The 26988-nt window shown below is 29.7% G+C and overlaps 1 protein-coding gene across 10 annotated transcripts in view; it reads left to right on the forward strand.

Annotated features, from left to right (window-relative positions):
• Positions 1-1288: 1288 nt before the first annotated feature.
• LOC129920494 (calcium-dependent secretion activator) overlaps positions 1289-26988 on the forward strand; it is a 42953-nt gene continuing 17253 nt past the window's right edge. For 2 of the 10 annotated variants that reach the window (XM_056001744.1, XM_056001750.1), the window contains exons 1-19: positions 1290-1384; positions 4826-4884; positions 8046-9403; positions 10851-11058; positions 11116-11283; positions 11369-11544; positions 11639-11724; positions 11788-11933; positions 13833-14083; positions 16264-16278; positions 17097-17327; positions 17420-17671; positions 17766-17941; positions 18059-18265; positions 19584-19720; positions 19968-20155; positions 20284-20573; positions 20649-20761; positions 25472-25684. In XM_056001744.1, the coding sequence (XP_055857719.1) occupies positions 9072-9403; positions 10851-11058; positions 11116-11283; positions 11369-11544; positions 11639-11724; positions 11788-11933; positions 13833-14083; positions 16264-16278; positions 17097-17327; positions 17420-17671; positions 17766-17941; positions 18059-18265; positions 19584-19720; positions 19968-20155; positions 20284-20573; positions 20649-20761; positions 25472-25684 (3189 nt within the window). In that variant the 5' untranslated portion in view covers positions 1290-1384; positions 4826-4884; positions 8046-9071. Of the gene's footprint in view, positions 1389-2630; positions 2824-3478; positions 3678-4031; positions 4195-4825; positions 4885-8045; positions 9404-10850; positions 11059-11115; positions 11284-11368; positions 11545-11638; positions 11725-11787; positions 11934-13832; positions 14084-16263; positions 16279-17096; positions 17328-17419; positions 17672-17765; positions 17942-18058; positions 18266-19583; positions 19721-19967; positions 20156-20283; positions 20574-20648; positions 20762-25471; positions 25685-26988 lie in introns of those variants that run through there. The other 8 variants (XM_056001753.1, XM_056001754.1, XM_056001749.1 and 5 more) reach the window with 7 other exon arrangements.

Below are 26988 nucleotides of genomic sequence, written 5' to 3' on the forward strand. Positions count from 1 at the left end.
TTTAAAGTTTCTTGGATATCTGGTTTCTGAGATATTTTTAAACAAACTTTATATTTTTCTTTCTTTTTCTTACTTTTGATGTCTCACTCAATGAATTTGAATTTTTTTAAAAAGTATTTCATTCTTGCAGGCAATTATGATTTTAACTTGCAAATGACTACCAAATTCCCAATTAATTTTAGACGGTGTTCATATTGGCCTAAATCCGCTGACTCATTTTGACAGCTATGTGAGTTCGAAGATTTTAAATGAGTTTAAAATAACCTGCCTTTCTTCGCAATCTCTTTCTCACCAACAATTGCAAGTGAGAAAGCAACACAGATATGCCAAAATGAATCGGCGGATTGAGGCTAATGTGAGGGTGTTCACTTTGACCTCACAAAGCCGCGCTGATTCATTTTGACATTTCTGTTTTGGTTTTTAAATTGCACTTCATGGTGAAAAAGAGATTGTCAAAAAAGGCAGAAAATCTTAAACTAATTCAAAAATCTTTGGACTCACAAAACATTAATATCTAACATTTATTTTATAGATAACATTCATATCATAAACTCTATAATTTCTGAAGATCAAACTGTCAAATTTCGGATAGGAAAACAGTTTGAAAAAATGCCGCATGAATGTCAAAATGTTATTTTGTAAAATTGTTAAACTTTAGTTGACAAGATTTATTCAAGAAAATCATGACTGCTCTCCCTTTTTTTCGCTTTAAATGTCAAATTGGGATTTTTTGACATTTGATTATTCGCGTCAAGAAAAAGCTTTTAACTTATCTGGGTTTTCGAGTTACTTTTTTCTATCATTTGGTTAACTTAATTTAGATTTTATTTACAAATAAAATAAAAAATGATTTTAGCTAAACATAAAGTAAGTAGGTATAGAATAAAAATCCAAAAATTTAAATACATACAAACTGAATAAATTACTTAAAATATAACCTAAAAAAACAAATATTGTCATAAGCAATTGAAAGCCTCGAAATTATTTCTAATAGAGTTAGAAACACGAACAAGAAAATGAAAACCCCTTAAAAGCATATCGCAATCGCATAAATAAAAGACGTGTGGGTGCGTGCGCACTTATCATTCTTTCTGCTCTATTTGAACTTTGAAGCTCGAAGGTACCTTCAACATTCTTATTTTTTTATTTCCACCACCATATACCTATGTATGACCATATGATTTGAGATTGACTCCGCTTGCTCGGTGTGCTTTTTTTAAGATATCCAAAATGTTTCACTGAGCAACGATAAAGCTTTTATCGGGTTCACACACAAAACCATGGCTATAGATAGCTGTTCCTGGTAGTTTTTGCCCGTTTTGAAATTTAGTTATTTTGTAATCGTTGTCTTTATCGTGTGTGTCTGTGCAGCAAGCACCTATATGTGCGTAAGGACTTTTTTCGCAAGAAAAGTTTTGTTATTGTTTTATTTGTTTTTTAAGTTCATAAAAATATAAACTTTAAATTGTTAAATATTATAAGAAAACAAAACTATTAAATAGTGAAGTTAAATTGAAACATAGTTTTCCAATAATTCAAAACAAAACATATACACAAACGGATAAAATAATAATAAAAAAATATCAAATCTCTCTAGTTCATAAATAGTAGAAAAAAAAAACATTTTAGCAAAAAGCTCAGAAAGAAGCACACAGATGTTAGAGGGTTGTCAGTTTATTCTATAAAAGTTTGGTTTTTCTTTACCCTATCTCTTTCAAACAAGTCCTTTTCCTGCGCAGCGCATAACAAAAACCATTCTATAGGCTTGGCCATAGGCGAACGTTGAGTTGCCGGGGCCACAGGGCATGGTGATTTTTTGTCTCTGAATCAAATGAGATTTCAAAGCTCCAATCCTAACTGTAAACCAAAAGTTTCTTTGGGATTTGGTTGCTCAGTTATTTCCTTTCAAACGTTTCAACTTTCGAGGTTTTAATCAAAAATAACATGATGTTAAAAAAAGTGGGTCTCGTAATTCCGTCTGGACGTCTCTGCGTCCATCTGTACACATTTCCACAGCCTGATTATCTCCAAATTTGGTAGAGATATGTAATTGTTTTTTTTGTATACACATATATCGCTTAAAAAGAGTACCTCCCATACATTTTTTTAGGTTTTTCTCAAAAAAAACAAAAATGTTTTCATTCAACAAAAATTTGTCCTTCTTATTGACTCTTTCCCTGTTTAATCCAGAACATTTCTTGAAAATTTATATACCGACAGTTCTTATAATATATAAGTAAACTAATATAAAAGTGCTTTGAATTGCAAGAGCAAGTACGTTTGACACATTCGTGCATTATATTTTTCCTACATTACAAATTCATCGAGTGAGACATCAAGGGAAAAATGAAACCTAGAGGTTCTTTGAGAAGTGGTTGCTGAGCTATATTTTATTTGTAATAAACACGTTTCTTTACTACATAATTTCTCATTGGGCCCTGCTATCCGTTGGGGGCCCCGGGACACTGCCTTGTCTGCCCTAATGGTATGCACGCCCCTGAACTCGGCTTACAGGATTTGTGTCCAATGTTTAAAAAAAAAATCATTGCCAATTTCAAGAACCACGACGCAAGTCCCAAAAACCTTTCAAGAGCTTTTTCTAAGCTTCTTGCAGCACGTTTATTATTTTTTTTTTAGTGAAATACAGGAGGGAAAAGCGATACTTTTAATATTATTCCGCGAGAGAAATAATATCCCAACTTCCTTCTTTTCGAATGTTTTTCTTCGACTTCGACTAAACAATTAAACTTGGCTTTTTTTTCAAATTTGGGTTGTTCTTAAATTTTTTTATCTTCAGAAAAAAAAAAACAAAAAACACCGAATGTAAGTTAGACCTATGGGATTGTGTGTGTGTGGGTATGATAATAAAAATTATTCTTTGATTTCTCGTCTAAGGCAATTGTTAAAAAATAAAAAAAAAAACACAACAAACAAAGTCGTTTGGGCTTAATAACTAAATAAACAAAAACAAGCAACAATAAAAAAAAGACCTAATTTACCGGGAAGTTTCATTAAAATCAATCGAGGAAAATCTACCTACATAACGGATTACGGTTGAAAAATATATTAAGTTGATAAAAAATTTATTTATTTTGCTCATAGAAAGTAAAAAAAAAACAAAAGAAGAAGTGTAATCGATTATTTATTTTGCTATTCTAGTTTTGTTGATTAGTGTTACTTAAAAAATGTATTTTTTTTTAAAGAAAATTGAAATAAGAGATCGTGTTCATATAGGTATCTCGATAGTATTAAACTAATAAGAAAAAAAATATTTCAAAATCGTTCTCAGCATTATCTATTTAAGGATATCTTGCAATATTTTATTTAAATATCCCTTTCGTTGATTGTTAGTTATAAGATTCTTCATTTTGGTCACCCATTTTTACAACATTCATTCCTTCTCCTTACTTCATTCCAATCTTCTATCTTTTGATTTAACCTGATTTTCTTCTTCTTCTTCTTTTTCTTCTGTGCACACATACGTAGAAAGTATTATTTGCATAATAATGTGACCTTGCACGACATTATTTAATCCCTCTATTATTTCCTCTGACCTAGGATCTAGAAGCAAAGAAAAACCTCACCACCACCCTTCTCTAAATAATGTCAAAAAAATAAGATTTATTTAACTGTTAAAATAGGACGACGAAATCTTGTCGCCATCCTTCCCGTCACCGGTAATAAATTTTGTGTTTTCCATCACATCACCTATATTCCAAAGATGAATTCGAAAACAGCTTCCGCCTGACTGGTGCCACTTCCAGAAAAAAAGAAACGAAAAATTCCATACATCACATCAAGTTCTTATTAAGCGGGAAAAAGCAGGGCCTATAAATTTTATTAAGGATATGGAGGGATTTCAGAGAATTTCAACTCCGGTTAATATTTCAAATTGCAAGTTCTTCGTTATGATGGTTGAGTTTGAATTAACATGTCACGAACTTTTGGTGTGGGTAAAGGAGAAAAGACAGTAGTCTTTTCTTGTTTCTATAATTTTCATCTGTGCAGTTTTTTTTGTATTAAAAAGTGTGAGTGAATTTAATAACAGAAAAGAAAGAAAGAATTTTTTACAAATTTAATTGTATCGTGTATGTTAGCTGGAAAAATGAATTTTTACTGTGGTGCATTGAATTTAAAGAATAAGAATTAAGGGGGCACATTTTGGGTGGGCTATCTAACATTTAAAAGGTGTAGGTAAGTGGCTGATCTTGAAAATTCTTTTAATTTTTTTTTATCCCGACGCACGTTTGTAAGTTTGATGAAGAAGTAAGAAGGTATACGTACAAAATAATTTTGTTGGGTTTGGGTTAAGACCTCAAAAATCCGGATTTTTGGTTTTCAGGATTGTGGGTTTTCGGTATTTTGGGTTTTCGGGATTCTGGATTGTGGGTTTTCTGGAATCTAGATTTTTGGGACTGTGATCTCTGAAGAATTCAGAAATAAATAATCAATACCGACGGCGATAGGACACAGTGGTGCCTTTTGCGCTTTTAAGCGTCAAAAAAAAATTTCATGTCCATTTCTTGATGAAGAGTTATGAAATTTGGTATCCGAAGGAGAATAAGAAAAAAATAAAACAAGAAATTATTTTGTATTAATTATTTTGCAGTAACATACTACCAAATTAGTATTTTTTTTTTTTTAAGAAAATAAGTTAGAAAATCAAACTTAAACTAATTTCATTACATTTAATTAAGTACATTAATTATTTTATTTATTATTATTTTTTTTTTTATTTTTTATCATGGAGTATGAACCGTTATGCCTAAATTCAAGATTGAGCAACTTTTTGATTTATAAATTTATTTTGTTTTTTTTCTTACAGAATTTATAAGAAAAACTCACACAAGCAATAAAAGAGAGATTCAAAAATGGCCGCAACAGGTAAGTTTAAGGTCATTATACAGAGTGAATTAAACTTAAATAAAAAAAACAACAGGGCTGAATAAATAAAAAATTGTCTCCTAATGGATTTAATAAAATAGGTACTTTTGTACAAGCAAAGACAAAATTTTATTTAATTGGCTGGAACCCTATCAAGACTCAGACAAGTCTTATTCAAGATTGCACTTTTATTAAAACCTTTTCCGTACTCGTGGGAACATGCCTTTAAAAATTAAGAAGGCTCACACCATTTAAATTCGATGTAATGGTAATGTTTTTTTTTTTTCAAATTTCGTCACATTAAGATAACGGTACCTACTTTTTTTTAATTGAAAGAAACTTCCAGGGCAATTAAAACAATGAATTTCAAGAAAATTGTTTCACAAGGTGTTTCGTAATCATTGACCGAAGAAAGATTTTCGTAGAAAAATGAATTTACAGAAAAATAAAATGCACGACTGGGTCGCACGAACTTGCTTAAATTTTAAAGACTTTTTATATAAAAATTTGGGAAATGTAGGTACCTACTATATAGGTACAAAAAAAAAATAAAAAAAAAATAAAATTCGTTTTTTAAAAAAATAAAATCTGAAATCAAATTGCCCACCAAAAAAAGTATGCAGTTATGATTTATATATTAAGATGCATTTTTAGAAAAAAAAATTTTCAAAATTTTTTGGAAAAAAAGTTTAAAAATAAAATTGGTATGCCATTTTGTAGAAATCACTAATCAAAACATCTTAAAACAAAATTTTAAGAAAATTCAATGTCCCATTTTGGAAAATTTGATTTTTCAAAAAAAAAAATTTCAAAATTTTGGTTTATATTGAAATTATATAAATGCTTTTTCACAAAAAGTTTCGTTCAAATCGAATAAGCAGTTTCGGAGATAATCGGATTTGAAAAAAAAAAACGGTTGTATGGCAGGTACCGTTAATAATGATTTTCAAAAAAAAAATTTTCATTTAAAGACAGACCTTAGCTTAAAACTAGCATTTGAACTTTTTAAACAAAATCGTTGGAGCCGTTTTCGAGATATTTCAATTTTACTAAAATCGGTATATGACAAGTACCGTTATTTTTGGTCCAAAAAAATTAATTCCAAAAACCCCTATGGAGAGTCGCCAAATATGGCTACATACCAAGTTTGACATCAATCAGACTGACAGACTGACAGACTGACAGACTGACAGACTGACAGACTGACAGACTGACAGACTGACAGACTGACAGACTGACAGACTGACAGACTGACAGACTGACAGACTGACAGACTGACAGACTGACAGACTGACAGACTGACAGACTGACAGACTGACAGACTGACAGACTGACAGACTGACAGACTGACAGACTGACAGACTGACAGACTGATAGACTGACAGACTGACAGACTGACAGACTGACAGACTGACAGACTGACAGACTGACAGACTGACAGACTGACAGACTGACAGACTGACAGACTGACAGACTGACAGACTGACAGACTGACAGACTGACAGACTGACAGACTGACAGACTGACAGACTGACAGACTGACAGACTGACAGACTGACAGACTGACAGACTGACAGACTGACAGGATGACAGACTGACAGACTTCCGGGACCCACTTTTTTGGCATTGTCTACCATCGTAATGTCATGGAAAAATGTTATCTCAACTTTTTTTTTTTGTACGAATGCATAACTTGATATATAGTACCTATATCGCAAGTAAAAAACAAATGAACTAAAACTTTAAAAATCATCCCTATTGTTCATAGGGTCTTCCAAAATAAAAATGATCATAACAGTGGATGCTTAAAGTTAACAAGCATATTTCTTAAAATTTTTAAAATTATATTTTTTTTGTTTTGCTTTTAGTGGTCTATAATAATATTGTATGCATTTTTTAAGTGACATATGTTATGTGAAACAGTAAAAAAAAAATAAACGGACCAAAATTAAAAAAAAAAAAAACAATTATAAGAACTAAAATTGTACAAAATTTAAAAAAAAATTATAAAGAATTTTGTTTTTTTTTTGTACACAAATTTTTACTTTGATATAGGTTTACTTTGGAGCAAGTTTAGGATTCGTAAAAAAAAATTGAACTGGTTATAACAGTCAGCCATAGCATTACAATGACGGAGAAGGCCAAAATATTGGGTCCCGCAATTCAGTCTGCTGTATGTCTGTCTATACCTCGAGCTACAGCCTAAGCTAGTAAAGTGATTTTCTTCAAACTTGGTAGTCGACAGTTTTGGGTTATTTCTTAGAGGAGAAATTGAAATTTTTTTAGGACAAAAATGTAACGAAAATAGAAAAGCATTTTTTTTTTTTCAAAAACCGCTCTTTAAATAAAAAATTTTGTGTGTGTAATATTACAAATAATATCCAACTTTTGCCATGGAACCATTTTTTTGGTTTCTTAATATCGTAGGTGACTATTCCGATTTCAAAGAAAATTTTCATACAAAAGACTTAAAGTTACCATATATAAAATATTAAAATTTTAGGAGATTTTCAAAAAAACTTGTTGGTGAAATATTTCAAAATTTCGTTTTTAAATGTTTATGAATTTATTCTCAAAAAAAGCATACCAAGTTTTTTTTTGTTGAAAAATGTAAAAAAAATTATATGTATAAATAAAAAATTATTTTTTTTTTTAAGGCATGATTTTCAAATATTTTCCAAAAAATAATTTTTATACAAGAATTCAGATGGTATTTTCTATATTATTAGAAATGCTTTGATAAAAACAAATAATAATTTTCCCTAAGTTAATAAATTCTAATAGAAATCATCTTTTTATGGCAAAAACATAAAAAACTTTAACAAAAAACATAAACAACTTTTAAATTATACAAACATTTGTAAATTAGTGTTTTTTAACAACACTTTATTGCACGGCTCTTAATTTTTTTTTAATAATTAATTTATCAATATTTTTATTAATAATTAACACACATCTTAATTGCCTTCATTGCAAGTAATAAGCAAAAGGTGAAAAATGAAACACCCTGTCAACAATTTTTACTGAAACTCTTCAAATTCATAACATCATTTTTTACATTTATATTAAGTAAGACGAAAATCTGTCCTATTATGTGCCTCATCAATAACATAATGACAAAAATCTGTAAAAATTAAATTCTAAATTTTGTATATTTTCAGACTCATATAATAAAGGAAACAAATTAAAATGCAATTATTAATTTTGAAAAGCATCGCAGAGACCATAAATAAACTAACAAAATGTTGAAATAACACAACGAACAAGAATTATTGTTTGTTTAGCCTTTCTTCATAAGAAAAATTAATATTTGCTTCCAAAAAATAAGAACAAAAAAGCAAGTAAATAAGAAATAACAAAAATGAAAATAAACGTAACAAATTTTGTTTTTAATCATAAAAATTCTTATAAATAAAATAAGAAAACACGAAAAAAACTGAAGTGGCGGGATAAAAAAAAAATAAAAAAAATATGTAATAAAATTTTAAATTAATTATCTATGTAAATTAAAATCAATAAATAGCAAAAAAAAAATAAATAAATAAATACACATCGCATCAGGTCGATAGAAAATAAATTGCACCAAAATATAAATATGCGCGACTTAAATTAAGAACTCTCAGTACAAACATACAGAATATTATAACTAATCAATAATAATAATAATAAAAATAATAATAAATTATCGAATATTTTTTAGTTAGTGCAAAAATAGTATAATTCATATATTAAATTCAAGAGAAAAAAAAAATAAGACAGAAGTAATCGTAATTTCAAATATAAATAAATAGTAATTTCTACCACAGTTCGCCTTATTAGTGATTTAAGTTTGAAAGAAAAAATTTTAACAAAAAATAAAACATCAACATAAAATCATGAAACAATAATTTGCAAGGGAAACTATACTATATAAATATCGAAGTTAACTTTTAAGCAAAATAAAATTAAATTTCTAAAGACGCACACATACTCAAAAGCAATATAAACAAAATAATTTATTTAAAATAGAAAAATAAAAATAAACCACAGTAACAATAAAATTTTCATCAAATTATTTTAGAAGATTTAAGAAAGACCAACACAAAAAAAAATATAAAAAAAAAAAAAAAACATAAACAAATAAAATCAATAAAATCAATAAAACAAAAAACAGAAAACAAAAAGTTAACACTTAATCACAATTTACCATGATTGATCCAAGCTCAAGTGAAGAGGAAGCTGATGATGATCCAGGAGTAGGAAAGGGAAGTCGTTCCCAAGGTGGAGCATCACATAAACCAGGCGGTGCTGGTCACCATGCCGGACCTGTGTTGGTAACGACAAATTTAGAAGCTACGACGCAAAATGGAGATTTTACGCCACATGGATCACCACATCATGGTGGTGGCAGTGCCTTGGAGTCAGGTGGCTCAACGATTGCATCAACGTCAATGGGTTCTGCACACCATCCTGCAGGTAAAGCTCATGCTGGAGGCGATACTTCTGCTAGCCTCGAGGTACCAGGTGGTGCTGTTGCAAGGTATTTATTTTCTTTTCTTTTAAAGTTAAATTATATTTTATTTATAACACACATCTTAACTGTTTTTGAGATTTTTATAGATTTGTTCATTTTTTTAATTACATTTTTATCTAGCTCTATTCTTAGTATTTGAAGCTTAAGCATTGCTTATGTTTGTGCCTTTTATTATGAAAATGAACTAAGTCATTTGAAATTATTATGTTAGTTTTTCATGAAACGATTTAAAAAGTGACTTTTCATAATCAAGGGATCACCACATGTTTTAAATTAGTCTTTTGTTTGAATTTTTCCTATAGTTTGTTGTTCCTTATGTGCCAAAACCGTTTCTTGTTTGTCTCGAGTTTCAGCACTCTAAACATGTATGACCCATAGCTTACTCAAGGGACGTGAGAGACATCACAAACAGAGGCGTACGTTGAGCTGCCGGGGAAAAACTAATTTTTTTCTCTTAATCAAGTGAGACATCAAAAGTAAGGTCTCGTTAAGCTAAATGCAAACCAAAAGTTTCTTGGATGTTTGGGTCCTGAGATATTTCCAACTAAACATTCGTTTTTCTTTATTTTTGTAACATTCGCAAGCCGATATCTTTTGACCAAAATCTAGAAATTTATTTTGAATTCAAGATATGACTTAAAAATTAAGAGGCATTCAAGTAAAATCAAATCATACAAATGTATGTTGTTTTTTTTTTTTTTTTGGATTTTTGGACCTTACTTAAATATTACATTGAAAAAAAATTTACTCCAAATCAATCTTCAAGCTTTATTTATGTATAAATGAAACCCAAGAGTTTCCTTGAGATCTGGTTGCTGAGGTATATTTTATCATATAAGCAGGTTTCATTATTTATCCTGGCATCTTTTGGGGGCCCTGAAGCACTGCCTCTGATGTCACAATGATATGTATGCCCCTGTCATAAGCAAAACTTGGTAGGCACTAGGTACTTAAAAAATGTTTTCAAAGTTAAAAAATACATTTAAAATCTTAAAAAAAAAAACATTTTATTTTATAGATTTTATTTATTTAAATATTTTTGCTTGTTAATATTTTTTGCTCCACATTTTAAAATTTACATATACCTATACTTAGAAAACCAATTTGAACAAAGTATTTAAACATTTATCAAATTTTTTGTATAATTCTTTTATTTCAAATATTTAAATAGCTTAAAAAGCTTAAATATATTTTAAATAGCATTCATATTTTTTATCTTTTCATATAAAAAAAAAAAACATCAAAAATATAAAAAAAATAATACACGCATATTGCTTGCCCTTTGGTTTCGCCTCTGTAATTACGTATTGATAAAAAAATTATATAAATCATAACCTTTACCACCATCAAATCAAACTCACCATAAATTGAAACGAAATTTACTTTTGAAACAAAATTAAAAAAAAAAAAAAATTGGAAATTTATAATCTACAAAAAAATTAATAACAAAAAGTAGTATGACACATTCATCATTTAAATCGATAAATAAAAATAAATCGAATCATAGAAATAGTTTTAATAATCGAATATTATCGCCATCTAGTGGAATGGCACAAGAAACACTTAGTCAAACTATTGGCTCTTCAAAGGTGAATTCACTACCTCGACCTCTGTCTCCTTCGCCATCAGTTGTAAGCGAAAAAAATGATGGTGATGTTGAGGTAAGATTTTTTCTATTACCTAAGATAAAAATCATTTAAGAATTTTATTGAACACAGGAGAAACATGAACGAGAAGAAGAGGAGCGAAAACGACGAATTCAGCTCTATGTTTTTGTATCACGATGTATATCTTATCCTTTTAATGCAAAACAACCGACAGACATGACAAAACGACAAACAAAAATAGTAAAACATCAATTAGAATCAATAACTGCAAGATTTCAGGTTTGATTATTATTTTTGTAAAATTTTATGACCCCCTTAAAAATTACTAAATTGTGTCACCGCATAATTGTCCACTACCATATAGGCTTTCCTGAAAGGTGAAACACAGATAATGGCGGATGAAGCATTTCAAAATGCCGTACAAAGTTATCACGATGTCTTTTTAAAATCGGATCGCGTTCAGAAAATGGTTCAATCTGGTGCCTGTTCTCAACATGATTTTCGTGAGGTATTTCGAAATAATATCGAAAAGCGTGTGAGGTATATTTAAGGCTCTCCTTATTCATGGAGTATCACGGACTTTCAATAGAATGATGATAATGATGTTCAAAAACTTCTTTTCTATACCATATAGATCCTTGCCGGAAATCGATGGCTTGAGTAAGGAAACCGTTTTGACGTCATGGATGGCGAAATTTGATATTATTCTGAAAGGAACCGGTGAGTTTGATACCTACTATATTGCTTTTATTGTGATTTAGGATTTAATAATTTGGTTAATAGGCGAGGAGGACACAAAACGACCATCAAGGATGCAACAATCATTGAACAGCGAATTGATTTTATCGAAAGAGCAACTATACGATATGTTTCAGCAGATATTGAGTGTAAAGAAATTTGAACATCAAATCCTTTTCAATGCATTGATGGTAAGTCTAAAAGTACTTCTATTCTCCTTTTTACACTGAGGGAAAAGCCACCATAAAACAACATACAAAACCACATTGATTTAACTATTATTCGCGCAATGATTTGGCGTTGAAGATGAACATTTTAAAATCAACGTGGAAAAAAGGTTAATTTTTTATAGTTTCGTATCTCAAAGTCACATAAATCAAAGTAGTTAATCTTTGAAACAAAGAAGATTCAACTTCAATTTATTTTTTCCCTCAGTGTATAGGTATATGTACATTGTACAATGTATATATATCAGTCGCGTTCCTTTGGAGGTGGTAGCCTACTCATACTTTGAAATCTAGTACAACATCTACACATTTCTATCATGTGTAAACTTTAGTACTAGATTAACTAATTATCTAGTGCTCATGATTAGTTTATCACCTTCAAAGAAACACGGCTATTTTAACCAGTGCATCGTTTTTTTATCACATTTAAATATTTAGTATTTTTTTAAACACTATCTTATAATGAGATTTTTTAATAGGGGATATTTACACAAGTACATCCGTGTAATGGTGAGGGACCGCAGTACACTCACCTATTCCTATTTTTGTATTTACGCTATATAGCCCGATCAATCTAGACATTTTATCAAAGTTAATTTAAGTACAAGATTTTTTGATGCAGTTAGGTTCCTTTGATGGAGGAGAATATAAAACCACAGTTTTACACCAAAATTTGATATGGCGTATCCCCGAAAATGACCTCTGACCCCTAGGTAGTACGGAAAAAGGTGATTTCACGATTTTTTGATGCAGTTAGGTTCCTTTGATGGAGGAGAATATAAAACCACAGTTTTACACCAAAATTTGATATGGCGTATCCCCGAAAATGACCCCTGACCCCTAGGTAGTACGGAAAAAGTGATTTCACGATTTTTTGATGCAGTTGGGTTCTTTTGATGGAGGAGAATATGAAATCACAGTTTTACACCAAAATTTGATATGGCGTGTTCCCGAAAATGACCTTTGACCCTAGGAAGTTCGAAAAAAGTGATTTCAGTCGAAGGCTTTCATAAGACCTGTTTCAAGAGGTTCTTGTAAGTATGCAATGTTTTCATCTCTCAAGTATGCAATGTTTTTCACCAATAAGTATGCAAAGCTTTTATCCTGCAGATATGCAATGTTTGTAACGCTTTAGAAAAAAACATTGCATTTTTATGTGAGGTTTCAATTAGCTCCCTTTTTTCCACTCATCTTTAATATTCCAGTATGGTCTACTGGTAAGGTGCTGGCTAGGTATGCAGAGGTACGTGGGATCGATTCCTGGTCGGCCCATGTGATGAAAATAAAAAAATGTGTTCTTTTTCAATTAAAATAATATTCTCATCATTTCAGAACAACAGAAAAAGCTGTGGAATTTCCAAAAAAGGAAAAGAAACAAAGTAGGAAAAAATTTTCGGGGATACGCCATATCAAATTTTGATGTAAAACTGTGATTTCATATTCTCCTCCATCAAAGGAACCCAACTGCATCAAAAAATTGTGAAATCACTTTTTCCCTTTTTCCGTACTACCTAGGGGTCAGGGGTCATTTTCGGGGATACGCCATATCAAATTTTGGTGTAAAACTGTGGTTTCATATTCTACTCCATCAAAGGAACCTAACTGCATCAAAAAATCTTGTACTTAAATTAACTTTGATATGTAGTGAAATTTCGTCTAGGATGATCGGGCTAATACTTATTGGCAGCGTTTCTTTGGAGGTGGAAGTCTATTTATGAGTAGAAATCTTGGACATCATATCTACTCGATTGATTAATCTACTACTTTCAAAGGAACGCGGCTGCTATTGTGATCTGTGTTGACTTATATTATCTTAAATATTTTGTGTAACAAAACCTAAAAGAACAAGGCCTATCTTTGCAGCTAGACTCAGCGGACGAACAAGCAGCGGCAATTCGCCGAGAGCTAGACGGTCGCCTGCAACGAGTCAGTGAAATGGAAAGGAATCGCAAACTTATGCCAAAATTCGTACTTAAAGAAATGGAATCTCTTTACATAGATGAACTCAAATCATCAATTAACTTATTAATGGCAAATCTAGAATCATTGCCAGTTTCAAAAGGTTCCATGGACTCCAAGTACGGACTGCAAAAGTTTAAGCGATACAATCACAGGTAATGTTCATTGTTCCAATCTATCCAAAAACTCATATTTTACTCTTGTTTTTTTTTTTTTAATTTTCAAATACTTTCTTTATGTCACTTTCTTTGACACTTACAAAAAAACATCATCTGTCAAACTGACATAATTATATTAACACATTTTATTTACACATACGCATAAGAATAAAATATATAGTATTTATAATTGAAAATTACCGAATTTTATAAATTTTTCAGATGCATTGTTGTGTTTGTTGTTTAACAAAACTTTGCATTTTAATTTCCTCTCTTACAACAACAACACTTACATCACAAAAAAAAAAATAATTAAGCCAACGAGAAATTCTTCATTGTTTGTTTTGATTTTTTTTTATTTCTTTTGCTACAAAAACAACAACAAACAAAAAACAATAAAACAACTAAAAAAAAAAAAAAACAGAAAAAACAGAGCCAATTTCCTTCTAAGGTATTTTTTTTAAATCGAGATTAGCAAAATTATAAATTAAGTATGAGTTTGCCTAGAAATATTTGTAATTAGTTTGTTATTTATCATAAACTGAGAAATACTCGTATGAAAAGATATTGCTGAAATCAACTAAAAAAAATCACATGTGAATGGTTTTTGTCTATCTAGTTTCTAGTCTATCATAAATTGATGAATGAGACACATCTTTCAAAGACTAAAACCCCTTCACTATAATAGTCCTCAGTATTGAATAATAGACGCGTTCCTTTGGAGGTGGTAGTCTACTAATGAGTTGAAATCTAATACTACCAACCACACAATTTCCAATAGAAGATCATATGTTAATTATAGTACTAGATCTATTTATCATCTACTCATGATCATGAGAAGTCTACCAACTCCAATGGGACATAGCTAATATTAATATGGTAGTCTTTGATTTGAATTTTGTATGAATTATGAATAGTGCTAGATCTCGAAAAACGCTAGTCAAACACTAGCTAGTTCCATAGGGCCGTATTACGCTTGTCAAATATCAATGCGATATTTGTAAAACATCAACAATATACATAAATTCGGTATTTTCGTTGATAGTTGCTATCGTTTGTCAATCAAATGATTTTTGATAACCGTAATAGGGCTGATAGTAAATTTATATTCATTCCAAAAATAGTCACATTCTAGAAATGCAGCTAAAATACAAATGAATGTATTAGGCTTTGAGTGCCTCTGTATGTGTAAAGCACTGAAATTATTATTTTTATGAAGATTTTTTTGTTTTTTTTTTTGTTTTACGAAAGTGTAATATTTTTTAAAAAATGATAAGGGAACCGAAAAAAAATTTTAAAATCTCCAAAATTTTGTCTATTTGAAATGAAGTTTTTAAGGGTTAATACCAATGAGTCAAAGACTTTCAGTCCATTTATTATCACGAAAAGGCAGTCATTATTATGACTTTTAGTTTAGTACATAAATTTATTTATAACGATTGTTTAATAATGTTAATATTTTAATTTTGAAGTAAATAATTTGAGTATGTGAAAGAAAAAGAACTCATTTCAATCTTGTATTTACACATTTATACTTGAATACCTACATAATATATACTCATGCATAATTTCATTTTATAAAACGCTTTTTAGTAAACTCAAAAAGAAATTTTAAATATGTGTGACGTTATTTAATCATTTATAAACTAAAAAAAAAATAAAAAATTTGGACTTTGATGATCTTTTTTATTTTAAATCAATTCAAAGAAAGATAAATTTATATATATATAAATTTCACGCGTATATTTTTTCAAATTTTTATTCAGCTTATTCGGGGGTCTTTATGAAGTATCATATCGGAGGACTAAAGTCTCGAAATATGGTTTTGGTTTACATACAGATATGACATATGAGGTCTCAGTGAACTCATTTAGTTAAAACATTTTTGGAACATTGATCTCGTTCGCACCTGCTAAAGATACATTTCATGCTTATATCATATCAAAAACCCCCGATAAGTAGAAATAAAGCTATGTAAAGTAAAACATCGCCAAAAATAAATACAAATTAACGTTTAAAGATCATTAAATACAAAAATACTAATACTTCAAATTTAATTATTTTTAATTACCTATTAATAAAATTTGTGTTCAACTGCTTCAACTTTTTTTTTAATTTTATAACAAAAAATATTAAATTTGGAATACCTTACTAAAAATGTATTTTAAACTTTACAGCACACCATCATTTTTGTAAGTATTCACAATATTTTCATAAACTTATATTATGTTTTTTTTTTTTACTTAAGAATTTCTTCAATATATATTTAAAATCAAACTTAAAAAGAGGATATAAATAAATAATGAATTTGGGCAGTTAAGTTTATATAAACCCATCCATGGTTTATAATCAATTATTATCATTTTTCTCCATATCTGTTCCGTTTCTTCTTCATGAAGAAAAATTCGTCATTGTTCTACACAGTGGGAAGATGAGTTAAGTAGCCGTGAAAAAGAAAGCGTATGCTTTTTTTTTCTTTTTTTGGCTCTGAGGAAATCTCTGAGCTATCAGAAATCAGATCAGAGCAGAACTTTCAGATTCAGTATGAAATATACTTGAATGTCAAACTCTCATTTCCTATAAAACCTTTTAACAATTTTTCTTGTTTACCTAAAGTTGACGGTCGACTGTCTTGGGTATCAATTTTTAATTCACTATAAAAATAAGACTCGCTCAGCTTTTCGCTCGATTTGCTTCCTCAGTCGTTTTATCCTGAGCAAATCGATAATGTTCAGAGCTAGCAATTTGTGGTCCGACATGTCTGAGCTGAAAAAATAAACAGATTTTTTTTCAATTCCGTGATCTGCTCTAATGGAAAAAAAAAAAGAAAAACGCCATTTACCTACTTTAATGGGGAGAGATTAATATTATTACAACTTTGCATAAATAAATAATTATATACATAATTTTAATTCTTTTTTTTTTTATAATTTTATTTCAAAAATATTCTATGTTCTATTATATTATATATTCTATATGTAAGTAAAATTACTTGGATTAAAATATTTAGCAAAATGATTCTGCGATCCCATGGATCCTTGTCTAAGCTTGAGGGTGATTCAGCTGATAGTGATGCACAATTATCAAAACTAGATGTGGTTTTGACATTTCAACTCGAAGTAATTGTTATGGAAGTTAAAGGCCTCAAATCATTAGCACCAAATCGTATAGTTTACTGCACGATGGAAGTTGAAAATGGTGAGAAACTTCAAACAGATCAAGCTGAAGCTTCAAAACCGATGTGAGTTTCATTTTATAAATTATTACTTATTTGACAAATGCTTAGATACTAGTTTCTGTTCTCGTGTGTTTTTTTTTTTTTTTTTTGTTTAGGTGGGACACCCAAGGTGATTTTACAACGACACACCCTCTGCCAGTAGTAAAGATTAAGTTATATACGGAAAATCCCGGCATGCTAGCCTTGGAAGATAAAGAACTGGGAAAATTTATCATCAAACCAACGCCTTTGTCTTCGAAGTCACCTGAATGGCATCGAATGACAGTACCGAAAAATCTTCCTGATCAGGATCTTCGAATAAAGGTCGCATGTCGAATGGAGAGGCCACTCAATATGAAACATTGCGGGTATGTTTTAAGATATTTCTTCCTTTAAAATGCTATAAAAAAAAAAAACAAAAAAAAAAGCAAAATATGCTTAAAATTTCCAATATCTTTCAAGTTATTTATTCGCTATCGGCAAAACTGTGTGGAAGAAATGGAAAAAACGCTACTTCGTCTTAGTGCAAGTATCTCAATACACATTTGCTATGTGCAGTTACAAAGAGAAAAAACCTGAGCCATCCGAGATGATGCAACTTGATGGATATACTGTAGATTATATTGAAGGAGCTAGTGGTAAAATTATATTTAATATATATATATATTTTTTTTTAATTCAGAAACGAAAAAAATAAGTTCTTAACAAACACATATAAACAAAATTTTTCAAAAAAAAAAAAAAAAAAAATATAGCAAATCTAATGTTTGGAATCGATCTAAATGGAGGAAGATATTTTTTCAATGCTGTACGAGAAGGTGATAGTATCGCTTATGCTTGTGACGATGAAAACGAATGCAGCCTTTGGGTTATGGCTATGTATCGGGCTACTGGTCAATCACATAAACCAACACCTCCAGTAACACAAGATAAAAATTCAGCTATTTCAAAAATACAAGGAGGTACCTACAAAAACAAAATGCATTCAACCAAATATATATATATATATATAAATACATATAATATATCTATTATCTATTTATATATAAATACTGTAAAAAAAAAAAAAAAAAAACAAACAAAAAACCACGGTAAATCCTGACATTGGTCATTAAATGTTGAGATTTTCACCCAGAAATAGGTTAAAAATTAACTGAAATTTTTATTATAAATTGTACATTTAAGAAAAGCTTTAATCGCGTTGTATAAGAAATGCGATTTTTGTGATTTTTGTCTTTTTCTCCAACTGTTTTTAAGTACATAATTATAAAATTTAAAAAAATTATTCCTTTTAATAAATTACCGAATTTCTGGGAATGAATTTAATATTTTCAGCCAAATGTTCAGATTTAAGGTAGTTTGGGTATACATATATATATATCACATTTTATAAACATTAATACTCATTATAATTATTCAAACCATATCTCATTCTCACTAAAAATGCACCACTAACAAATTTAGGGCAAGAATAAGTTGATTCAAGTTGAACTTTTAAATCATTGCCTACAGTTTTTTGTTCAGTTTTCTGAGCACTTATAAAATTATTCATTTGACTATCAGAAAACCACTTCTTTAATTTTTCCGAAAGTTATATGTAGTTCTTATTTTTGGAGAAAATAAGAAGTTTGTTTTCCAATTGTATTTGCATAGTTACTCTGTCTCCGGGAAATATATTTTGGAAATGCGAATGTCGTTCATAATATCATGAATAGAGCTTTCTTTCGATAACTCAGTTTATAACGAGAAAACAAAATGTTTGCCCCCAATCAATGCCCGGCAGCTCAACGTAAGCCTATGATGTTTACTACATATTTTTTGCTGAAATACAGCCAACTTCTAGTTAGGATCTTGATACAGGCTACGTTGCTAATTTATCTGTGGCATGAATACCAAGTCGATCGTTTTAGCAGGCGAATTTGAAATTTTGCATTATTGCTTTCGCTTCCCTTGGATTTTCTTGGCGGATTGTTGTTTCGACCGAACGAAAGATATTTGTATTGCTTTTTTCATCAAAGACTTATTAAACAGTCATTTCTTTGTTGTAAAATATTGGAAATGTTCGCCTCGAATTTCTTAATTGAGCAATACGAGGCGAGTCGAAAGGGAGATATGGAATTTTTAACGATTGACTTCGTATTCCATAATCAGGCTATTGTACTTTATAATAATTGAGATCTTCTGGAATGGGAGGCGAACAAACAAAAATGTTACAATTACATTTATTCACATACCCATACATTATACCTATAACATTAAAATTTCCATTTACACAAATAGATGCCGATAAAGCGAGAAAACATGGCATGGAAGATTTTATAAGTGCCGATCCTTGTACTTTTGATCATGCAACGCTATTTAAAATTCTACAAAATCTTACCCTCGAATACCGACTTAACGATCCTTATGCTTCATTGGTAATTATAATAATACATAATTTATACAAACTTACATCTTCTTATTTAGTTATTTTTTATATATTTGCCATTTCATATATTTGTTTTTACATTCGGGTAAAATGGGTTACCGTATTACCCGAATTCACCTTATTTTCCCAAAGTAATCATCAGATTTTTTTTTTGTTCGTTAAATTTCTTTTTTATTCACAATTGAATTTTAAAAAATTTTAAAAATTATAAACTAATTTTCAATACACATAAATAGGGTTGGTTTAGCCCCGGAGAGGTATTCGTATTGGACGAATACTGTGCACGATACGGCGTAAGAGGATGTTACCGACATCTTTGCTATCTGTCCGATTTATTAGATCGCGCCGAAAAACAATTTATGATTGATCCAACTTTAATTCATTATTCTTTTGCTTTTTGTGCGAGCCATGTGCATGGCAATAGGTAACGGCCTTTCAAAACGACAACAAAAATATCAGTTTTTGTTTCATACAAAATTTAAGTAACTCTAATGAGAGTATTTTTTGGGGGATTTTTTTGTTTTTTTTTTTTTTTTCTTTAAAATAAAATAGACCGGACGGTGTTGGTAGTATAACTCACGAGGAAAAGGAGAAATTCCAGCAAATTAAAGAAAGACTGCGTGTGCTGCTCGAATACCAGATAACAAACTTTCGATTTTGTTTTCCATTTGGACGGCCTGAAGGTGCTCTCAAGGCAACTTTATCATTGCTGGAAAGGGTTCTTATGAAGGACATAGTGACGCCGGTTCCACCAGAAGAGGTAAGACAAATGATCAAGAAGAGTCTAGAAACAGCCGCATTAGTCAACTACACAAGATTATCATCAGAAGCGAAAATCGAAGGTAAGCTTTACTATCTTCCTCTGGGTGATAGAGCTTCCAGATTTTAAATCTATCATTATTTATAATTGTTTCCAGAGGATCTTCGTGGTGAAATGATTGTGCCACCAGCTAAAAAGCTTGAAGATCTAATACATTTAGCTGAATTATGTGTGGATTTACTGCAGCAAAACGAAGAACATTATGCAGAGGTAAGTCTTATATAAACAACAACGAAATTAATAAAAAAAAAAATATTTCCATGATATATATCTACTACTCGTACATACATAAAGCTTGCTGTGTTTTCTGTATAACTCCCAATGTATAATCTGAAAACTATCGCTATCTGACAACTTAGAATAATAAATGTGTTATGAATTTTGACTTTATATATATATATATACTCGTACATAAATTTTATTAATAACTAAAAAAAACTGGCGCAAATATGTGAGCTTTGGTATGTGCAGAAAAAATGTAATAGTAGTATGCGTGTTTAAGCAACAAGGGAGATGAACCAAAAAAAAAATAGGAATTTCGTTTGTGGCGCAATAGTTTGGTTTAGATAACTCTATTTGAGGCAGGTAACTTGCATGTCAACTTGCCTTAATTTAATTTTTTTTTATTGATAGAAAATGGATACTTTCATCTTTACTTTTACTTCTTCTGTTCTGTTCTGTTCTGTTCTGTTCTGGGTTGTAAGAAATACTTTTTTTTTAATGCATTTGTTTTCCATTACAAATAATAAAAATATTTATTGAAAATATTTTTACATTAAAAAAAAATATTTGTTGCAAATAAAAAAAATTTTTATTAAAAAAAATGTTTGCTGCAACTCAAAAATATTTGCATTAAAAAATACAAATATTTTGCATTAACAAAAATGTTATTGCAAATAAAAAATTTCCTGCATCGAAAAAAAAAATTCAATGCAAAATGTGTGCATTAAATATTTTTTTTTTAACCCTTTCGAGCCCAAGCTATGAAAATCAATATTAAAAAATGTTTTTTCGGTATTATCGGGTCAAAAACATCACAACTAAGAAATATGAACAGCAAAAAGTTATTTTCCAAAACAATAAATAGCAAAACTAATGTGTTTTTCTCATGTTACATGTTAGTAACATGCACTGCCTATGACCACCAAAAAAAGTCGGAGAACTGAGAAAATAACTTTTTATGAAACTATAATGTATGCTACTTCTTCTAAGCAAAAAAACAAAACACTTTCTGCATTAACATTTTTTATATCTTTTTTTTGCAAAAAAAAAATGTGAATTTCAGTCCCGTTCTCGATAAAAAAAAATTAAAGGTATGATATTTGACTAACTTTTTGTAATAATCCAGTAACTAGGCATTATTATCTTTCAATTAAGCCATCGTAACCTAAAAAATTGTTTAATTTAATATTTTTTACGAATTTAAAAAAAAATGTTACATGAGAGTAACGCTGGGTCCGAAAGGGTTAATATTGCTCGAATTTCTTACAATTGTGGAGATTTGAGCATACATAAGCTATTTCATTTATAATAATGAACTTAATGTATTGTCAAATAGCCATTTTAATTCAGGCAATCGTTACAATTCTGGCCTGGTAACTGGTTTCCTTTTTTTGCTTGTTTCAATAAAAAAGATTGTCAGCTTTTCAATGTCTCTTAACATCGACACTGTTTATAGGTAATCTTCAAAATCAACTTTGAAATTTAGTAAACTTTTTGATGTTGGTTTTTTTTTTTGTACTAACTCTAAACTCTATGGTGCCACAAGACTTTTTTTTCGTTCAAATCAAAAATTCTATAAAAGTTATCAAAGAGAAATGCACAACCAAATCTTCATATACAAGCGAGTTATAATTATTTTTTTTAAAGTTTATGTCGTATCGATATCGCTTGCTCATCTAGAAAATATCCTTTTCGTCTATATTAACATACAATCTCATTAACATTTATTTTTGTTTTTATTCCATTTATAATTTTATTACATATAATTTTAACAAATTATTATTTTACTTAAACAACACTTATATGTCTGTGTGAGAGCGAATCGCTATATACAATACATACATGTATACATACAAATTCTTTAAAACATTACTAGGTATTAATTTGCATTTTCTGTTAATCTGAAAAGGAACTTTTTTGTTTTAATTCTTCTCAGTTTGAAACACTTTATTGTTTTAATCTTTTTTTTGAAAAAAAAAAATTAAAACAATATGAATAAAACAGCCAGCAGCATGTTAAAAATGCAAAAGTTCTTCCATTTTATTTTTATTATGAAGAATTTATCATTAAGTTTTTTTTTTCGTTTTTTTTTTTCTTTTTTGTATAGAAAATTTAAATTTGTATTCCTTATGGATGTAATAAAAAATTTTTTATTTAATTTGTTTAAAATTAGATTGTTGTGAGCGGGAAATAAAGAATTAAATGTGCGTATAAGATAATTCCATAGGAATGCTTCAAATTTGCAATTTTTCGTTTACTTTTTTTGTAGTTTTTATTATTATTATTATTTTTTTTTTTTTATAATCACTAGAAAAGATTTTTCGGCTGACAAAAATTACAAATCTTACTAAGAAAATCCCAGCGATTCGTCGCGCACATTCAAAAAACAAAATATAATTAAATTTCTCTTGTTTTTATTATGTTTTATTTTCGGTGACGTGATACAATGCAAAAATAGTATAACGAAATGAGAAATAATTAAAATTAAATACATAATTACCTACAAAAAAAAATTCGTATTTCATCGATTAAAAAAATCATAAGAAAGTTCTCTAAGCTTATAATCAACAGAGAAAGAGGTGTACGTTGATCTGCCAGGTCCTTGGGGCCAAAGCAATTGTTTTTCTCTCAATCAAGCGAGACAAGAAAGGTATTTTAAACTCCATAATAACTGAAAACCAAAAATTATGATAACAAACTTTTTTCAAACTACCAACCTCTTAAAAATCAAAAAAAATGTTTTCAGTGTAAAAATTGTGCTTTTTGTCATAATTTTTGAACTTATTGTGGGCTAATGAAAAAAAGTGATGTAATTTGTTGGAATTACGAAGGTTAGTTGAGAAAGGTTTAAAAAGTTCTATTACTGGTAAAGAAATCACCTAACACACCATTTAATATTTGCTGTTCATTTTGAATAATGTTTGCATAGATTTTCTTAGGCATGCGCAATGCCCACACCAGTGGACTTACTTTTTCTAAATTATAAATTAAAAAGGACACTGTGGTGTATACGTAGGGGAGAGTGGCGGACAGTGAGACGGTGCAAACAGTGAGACAATCCATTTTTCTCTTTTCTGAAAATAAGCACAGTAACGCTAGTTTGGGTCAAAACGTTTATTTCCCCGTCTGCGTCTTTTAATTTTGTCCCGACTTAATTAAAGCTGTCCATTTTCCCCCGCCGTAAAATATCACACAAAATCAGGTGAAAGTAGTTTTTGGAGTGTTATAAAAAGAGTGTATAACACAAAAAAATCTGGTTAGTGGACAGAACTTTTTTTACATATATGTATTATATTTATATGTTCTTTCATAAAAAAATATCATTGAATTAGAATTCCTTCTCGTTTTTTGTAATTTTATATTTTTCCGAAAAATGACAAAAAGTAAACAGTGAGACATTATTAAAAAGCAAACAGTGAGACATAGGTTTTTTAAAAAGCAAACAGTGAGACATATAGATTTTAAAAAAATCTATTATTTTAGCATGACTTCAAAATGATTTCGTATTGTTTTTTCTTTCATTTTTTTTTGGCTTTTTGTTTTTTTTTTTGAATAAATGGGTTAAAGTAACATAAATTAATTAAGTATATACTTGTCAATTACCTAATTATTTGACGTTTTCGTTATTTTTTTTTTCACCTAAGAATGTCTCACTGATCGCACCCCTTTCAAACAGTGAGACGTTTTGACTTTTTCTACATTTTAGTCCAATGTGATGCCCTCATTCATTCTTTAACTATAAGTTTTTTTGCAACATTAAGATAAAATATGTCTTAAACTAACTTCAAAGTTTCGTTAAGCTATCTCGAAAACATTCTAAGATATACCAATTTAAAAAAAGGGTGTCTCACTGTCCGCCACTCTCCCCTACTTTTTTTTTTGTGAGGAGAATAAAAACTAGTGCTTTTATAATTTACGTTGGGCAAACGAACCACAGTGCAAAACCAACAATTTTTCCACTGAATAAAAAAAAATTATTTATTGTGATTTTTAAGGTGAAAAAAATAATTCTGTTACATTTTTAGAACTAAGGATGGGCTAGCGAAAAAAATTTTGAGCCATCCTAAGCTAACCTTTATCAATCAGCATTCGTGGGTGCCAACTTGACATAGCTGTTGCTGAGTTATATATTATATTTATATAAACAGGTTTATTTACTACATTATTTCTCGTGGGGCCCTACCAATCTATGGCGTTTTCAGGTTAATTTTTTTTTTAATTTTCCAAAATTTCAAAACCTCAGCACTGGGAGTAATATTATTGCACGAGGTAGATACAAGTTTACGTTTGAAGTTTCAAGATGATATTTCAAATAAGGAGACAAAAATGAAATGTCTCTTGTTCTGTAGATAGTTATTTCAGACATCTTCATTTCGTTTGGCATTATTTCACGTCACTGTTATTATCTCTAAAATTTTAAGTCAGGTGTTTACTTTATCCGAATTTATATAAAATAAAAAAAAAAAAATTGGATTCGCAATAAGAAAAAAGTTTAAAAAAAATCATTCAAACATTCCATTTTTAGTTTGTGTCTTTCGACATAATTTACTGGTTTTTGATCGTGCAGAAAAAAACACCCCATAAAAAAAAAATAAAACAAAACGCTAAACATTTCCCGTAGATATCCGTTTAAAAAAAAAAATGAAACAAATAAATATTTTATTTTTGGGTGAATGTGTATACCTATGCATTTTATAGTTACGCAAAAATGATCCGGATCAAAAAGATGCAGCTGCAGCTGCAGCTGATGGTAATGATCCCAACGCCGCAGCCAATCAAGCAGCTGGAAATTCGTCGTCATCAGGAGGAGCTTCTGGATCAGGACAAGTAACTAATGCCCAAGCAGCTCAACCGCCACCATTTCGATACTGCATGCCAACTCATGCGGTCTATACTGCTCCAGTACCAACGGCATGTACTAGAGTTTTATTTACAAACAAAACAAACTACATACATATTTTTGATTTTTTTTTTTTTTAATTCTCCTTCCGTTTTTTTTAACAACAATTGTAATAATGCTTTGAACAAAAATAATATAGCAAATAGCTTTAGAAAATAGATGATTTAATTTTTGTAGGATATGTTCATGCGCAGGGGGGTCGGGGAAGGTGTTTCCTTGCTTATATGTATAAGAAACACTTTTTGCTTTTAATTTAATATAATTTAATTTACTTTAATTTTGAAAAAAAAAAAAAAGTAATTTAAGAATGCTTTTTTTGAAACTTTGAGCACGTCAGTAAGATTTTTGTTTTATACAGTAATTTTAAAAAAGCTTACAGACTCAACAAATATTAAAACTTGAATTGAAAAATAGCTTTGATGCAGCACAATGATAACAAAATGCTCCTCGACAAAAAATAATGTATGCTTCTATTTTTGTTTGTTTTTTCAACTTTTCATTTTTCTTACATTATTTGTAGCTTAAATGTGACAAACAAATTATTTTATTCGTAACATAAAATTTCTAATTAAAATTCGAAAAAAAAAAAAACAAATAAAATAAAAATTGGGGTTTTTGACAGCTGAGCTGGTCAGACTTAAGCCTGGTACGCTGTTCGAGCTAAATTTTAGCCGAGATAAAATTCCCATACAAGTTATCGATAATTTGTATAGGATAGATTTTAGCTCGGCTAAAATTTTTCGATAATTTGTATGGAAGTTAAAATTTATCTCGATCAGCGTACCAGGCTTTAAAAAGTAAAACACCGAAATACATCACTTTATGAAGTCCATTCTCACGTGGCATATATAATTGTGGGACTTTTTTCTTTATGAACTGCTGAATAGATTCGTATGGTCTTTAAATGGTTCAGAATTATCTGGTAATACTTGTTTTATATCGTCGGCACAAAGCCAAAACCGCAAATCTGCATTTTTGGACATTTTCACTTTAATGCGTCATTTAACTTGTTATCGGTCCCTCTATTCACTGCATCGACCCCAGTACTCTATCTGTTGCCCAGCAGCCTAAATTATCAATTTTCGTTGTACGAGTTTCCATAAGATTGCATTAGTTTCCAAAACTTTAAAGCCGTTTTTCTCAAAACTACAATTTTGCAGATTCGTGGTTTTGGCGTTGTGCCCACGATATGTATGGCTTATACCTATATATGAAAAAAATAACGTTGACGCAAATTCGTTATCCAATCAACAAAACAAACGTGGAATCACACCTCATTTACGGATCGTTTAGTGCGCTTAGTTCGGACAAAAAA

Source organism: Episyrphus balteatus, chromosome X (genome assembly GCF_945859705.1).
Source record: "Episyrphus balteatus chromosome X, idEpiBalt1.1, whole genome shotgun sequence".
NCBI classification, from domain to species: Eukaryota; Metazoa; Arthropoda; class Insecta; order Diptera; family Syrphidae; genus Episyrphus; species Episyrphus balteatus.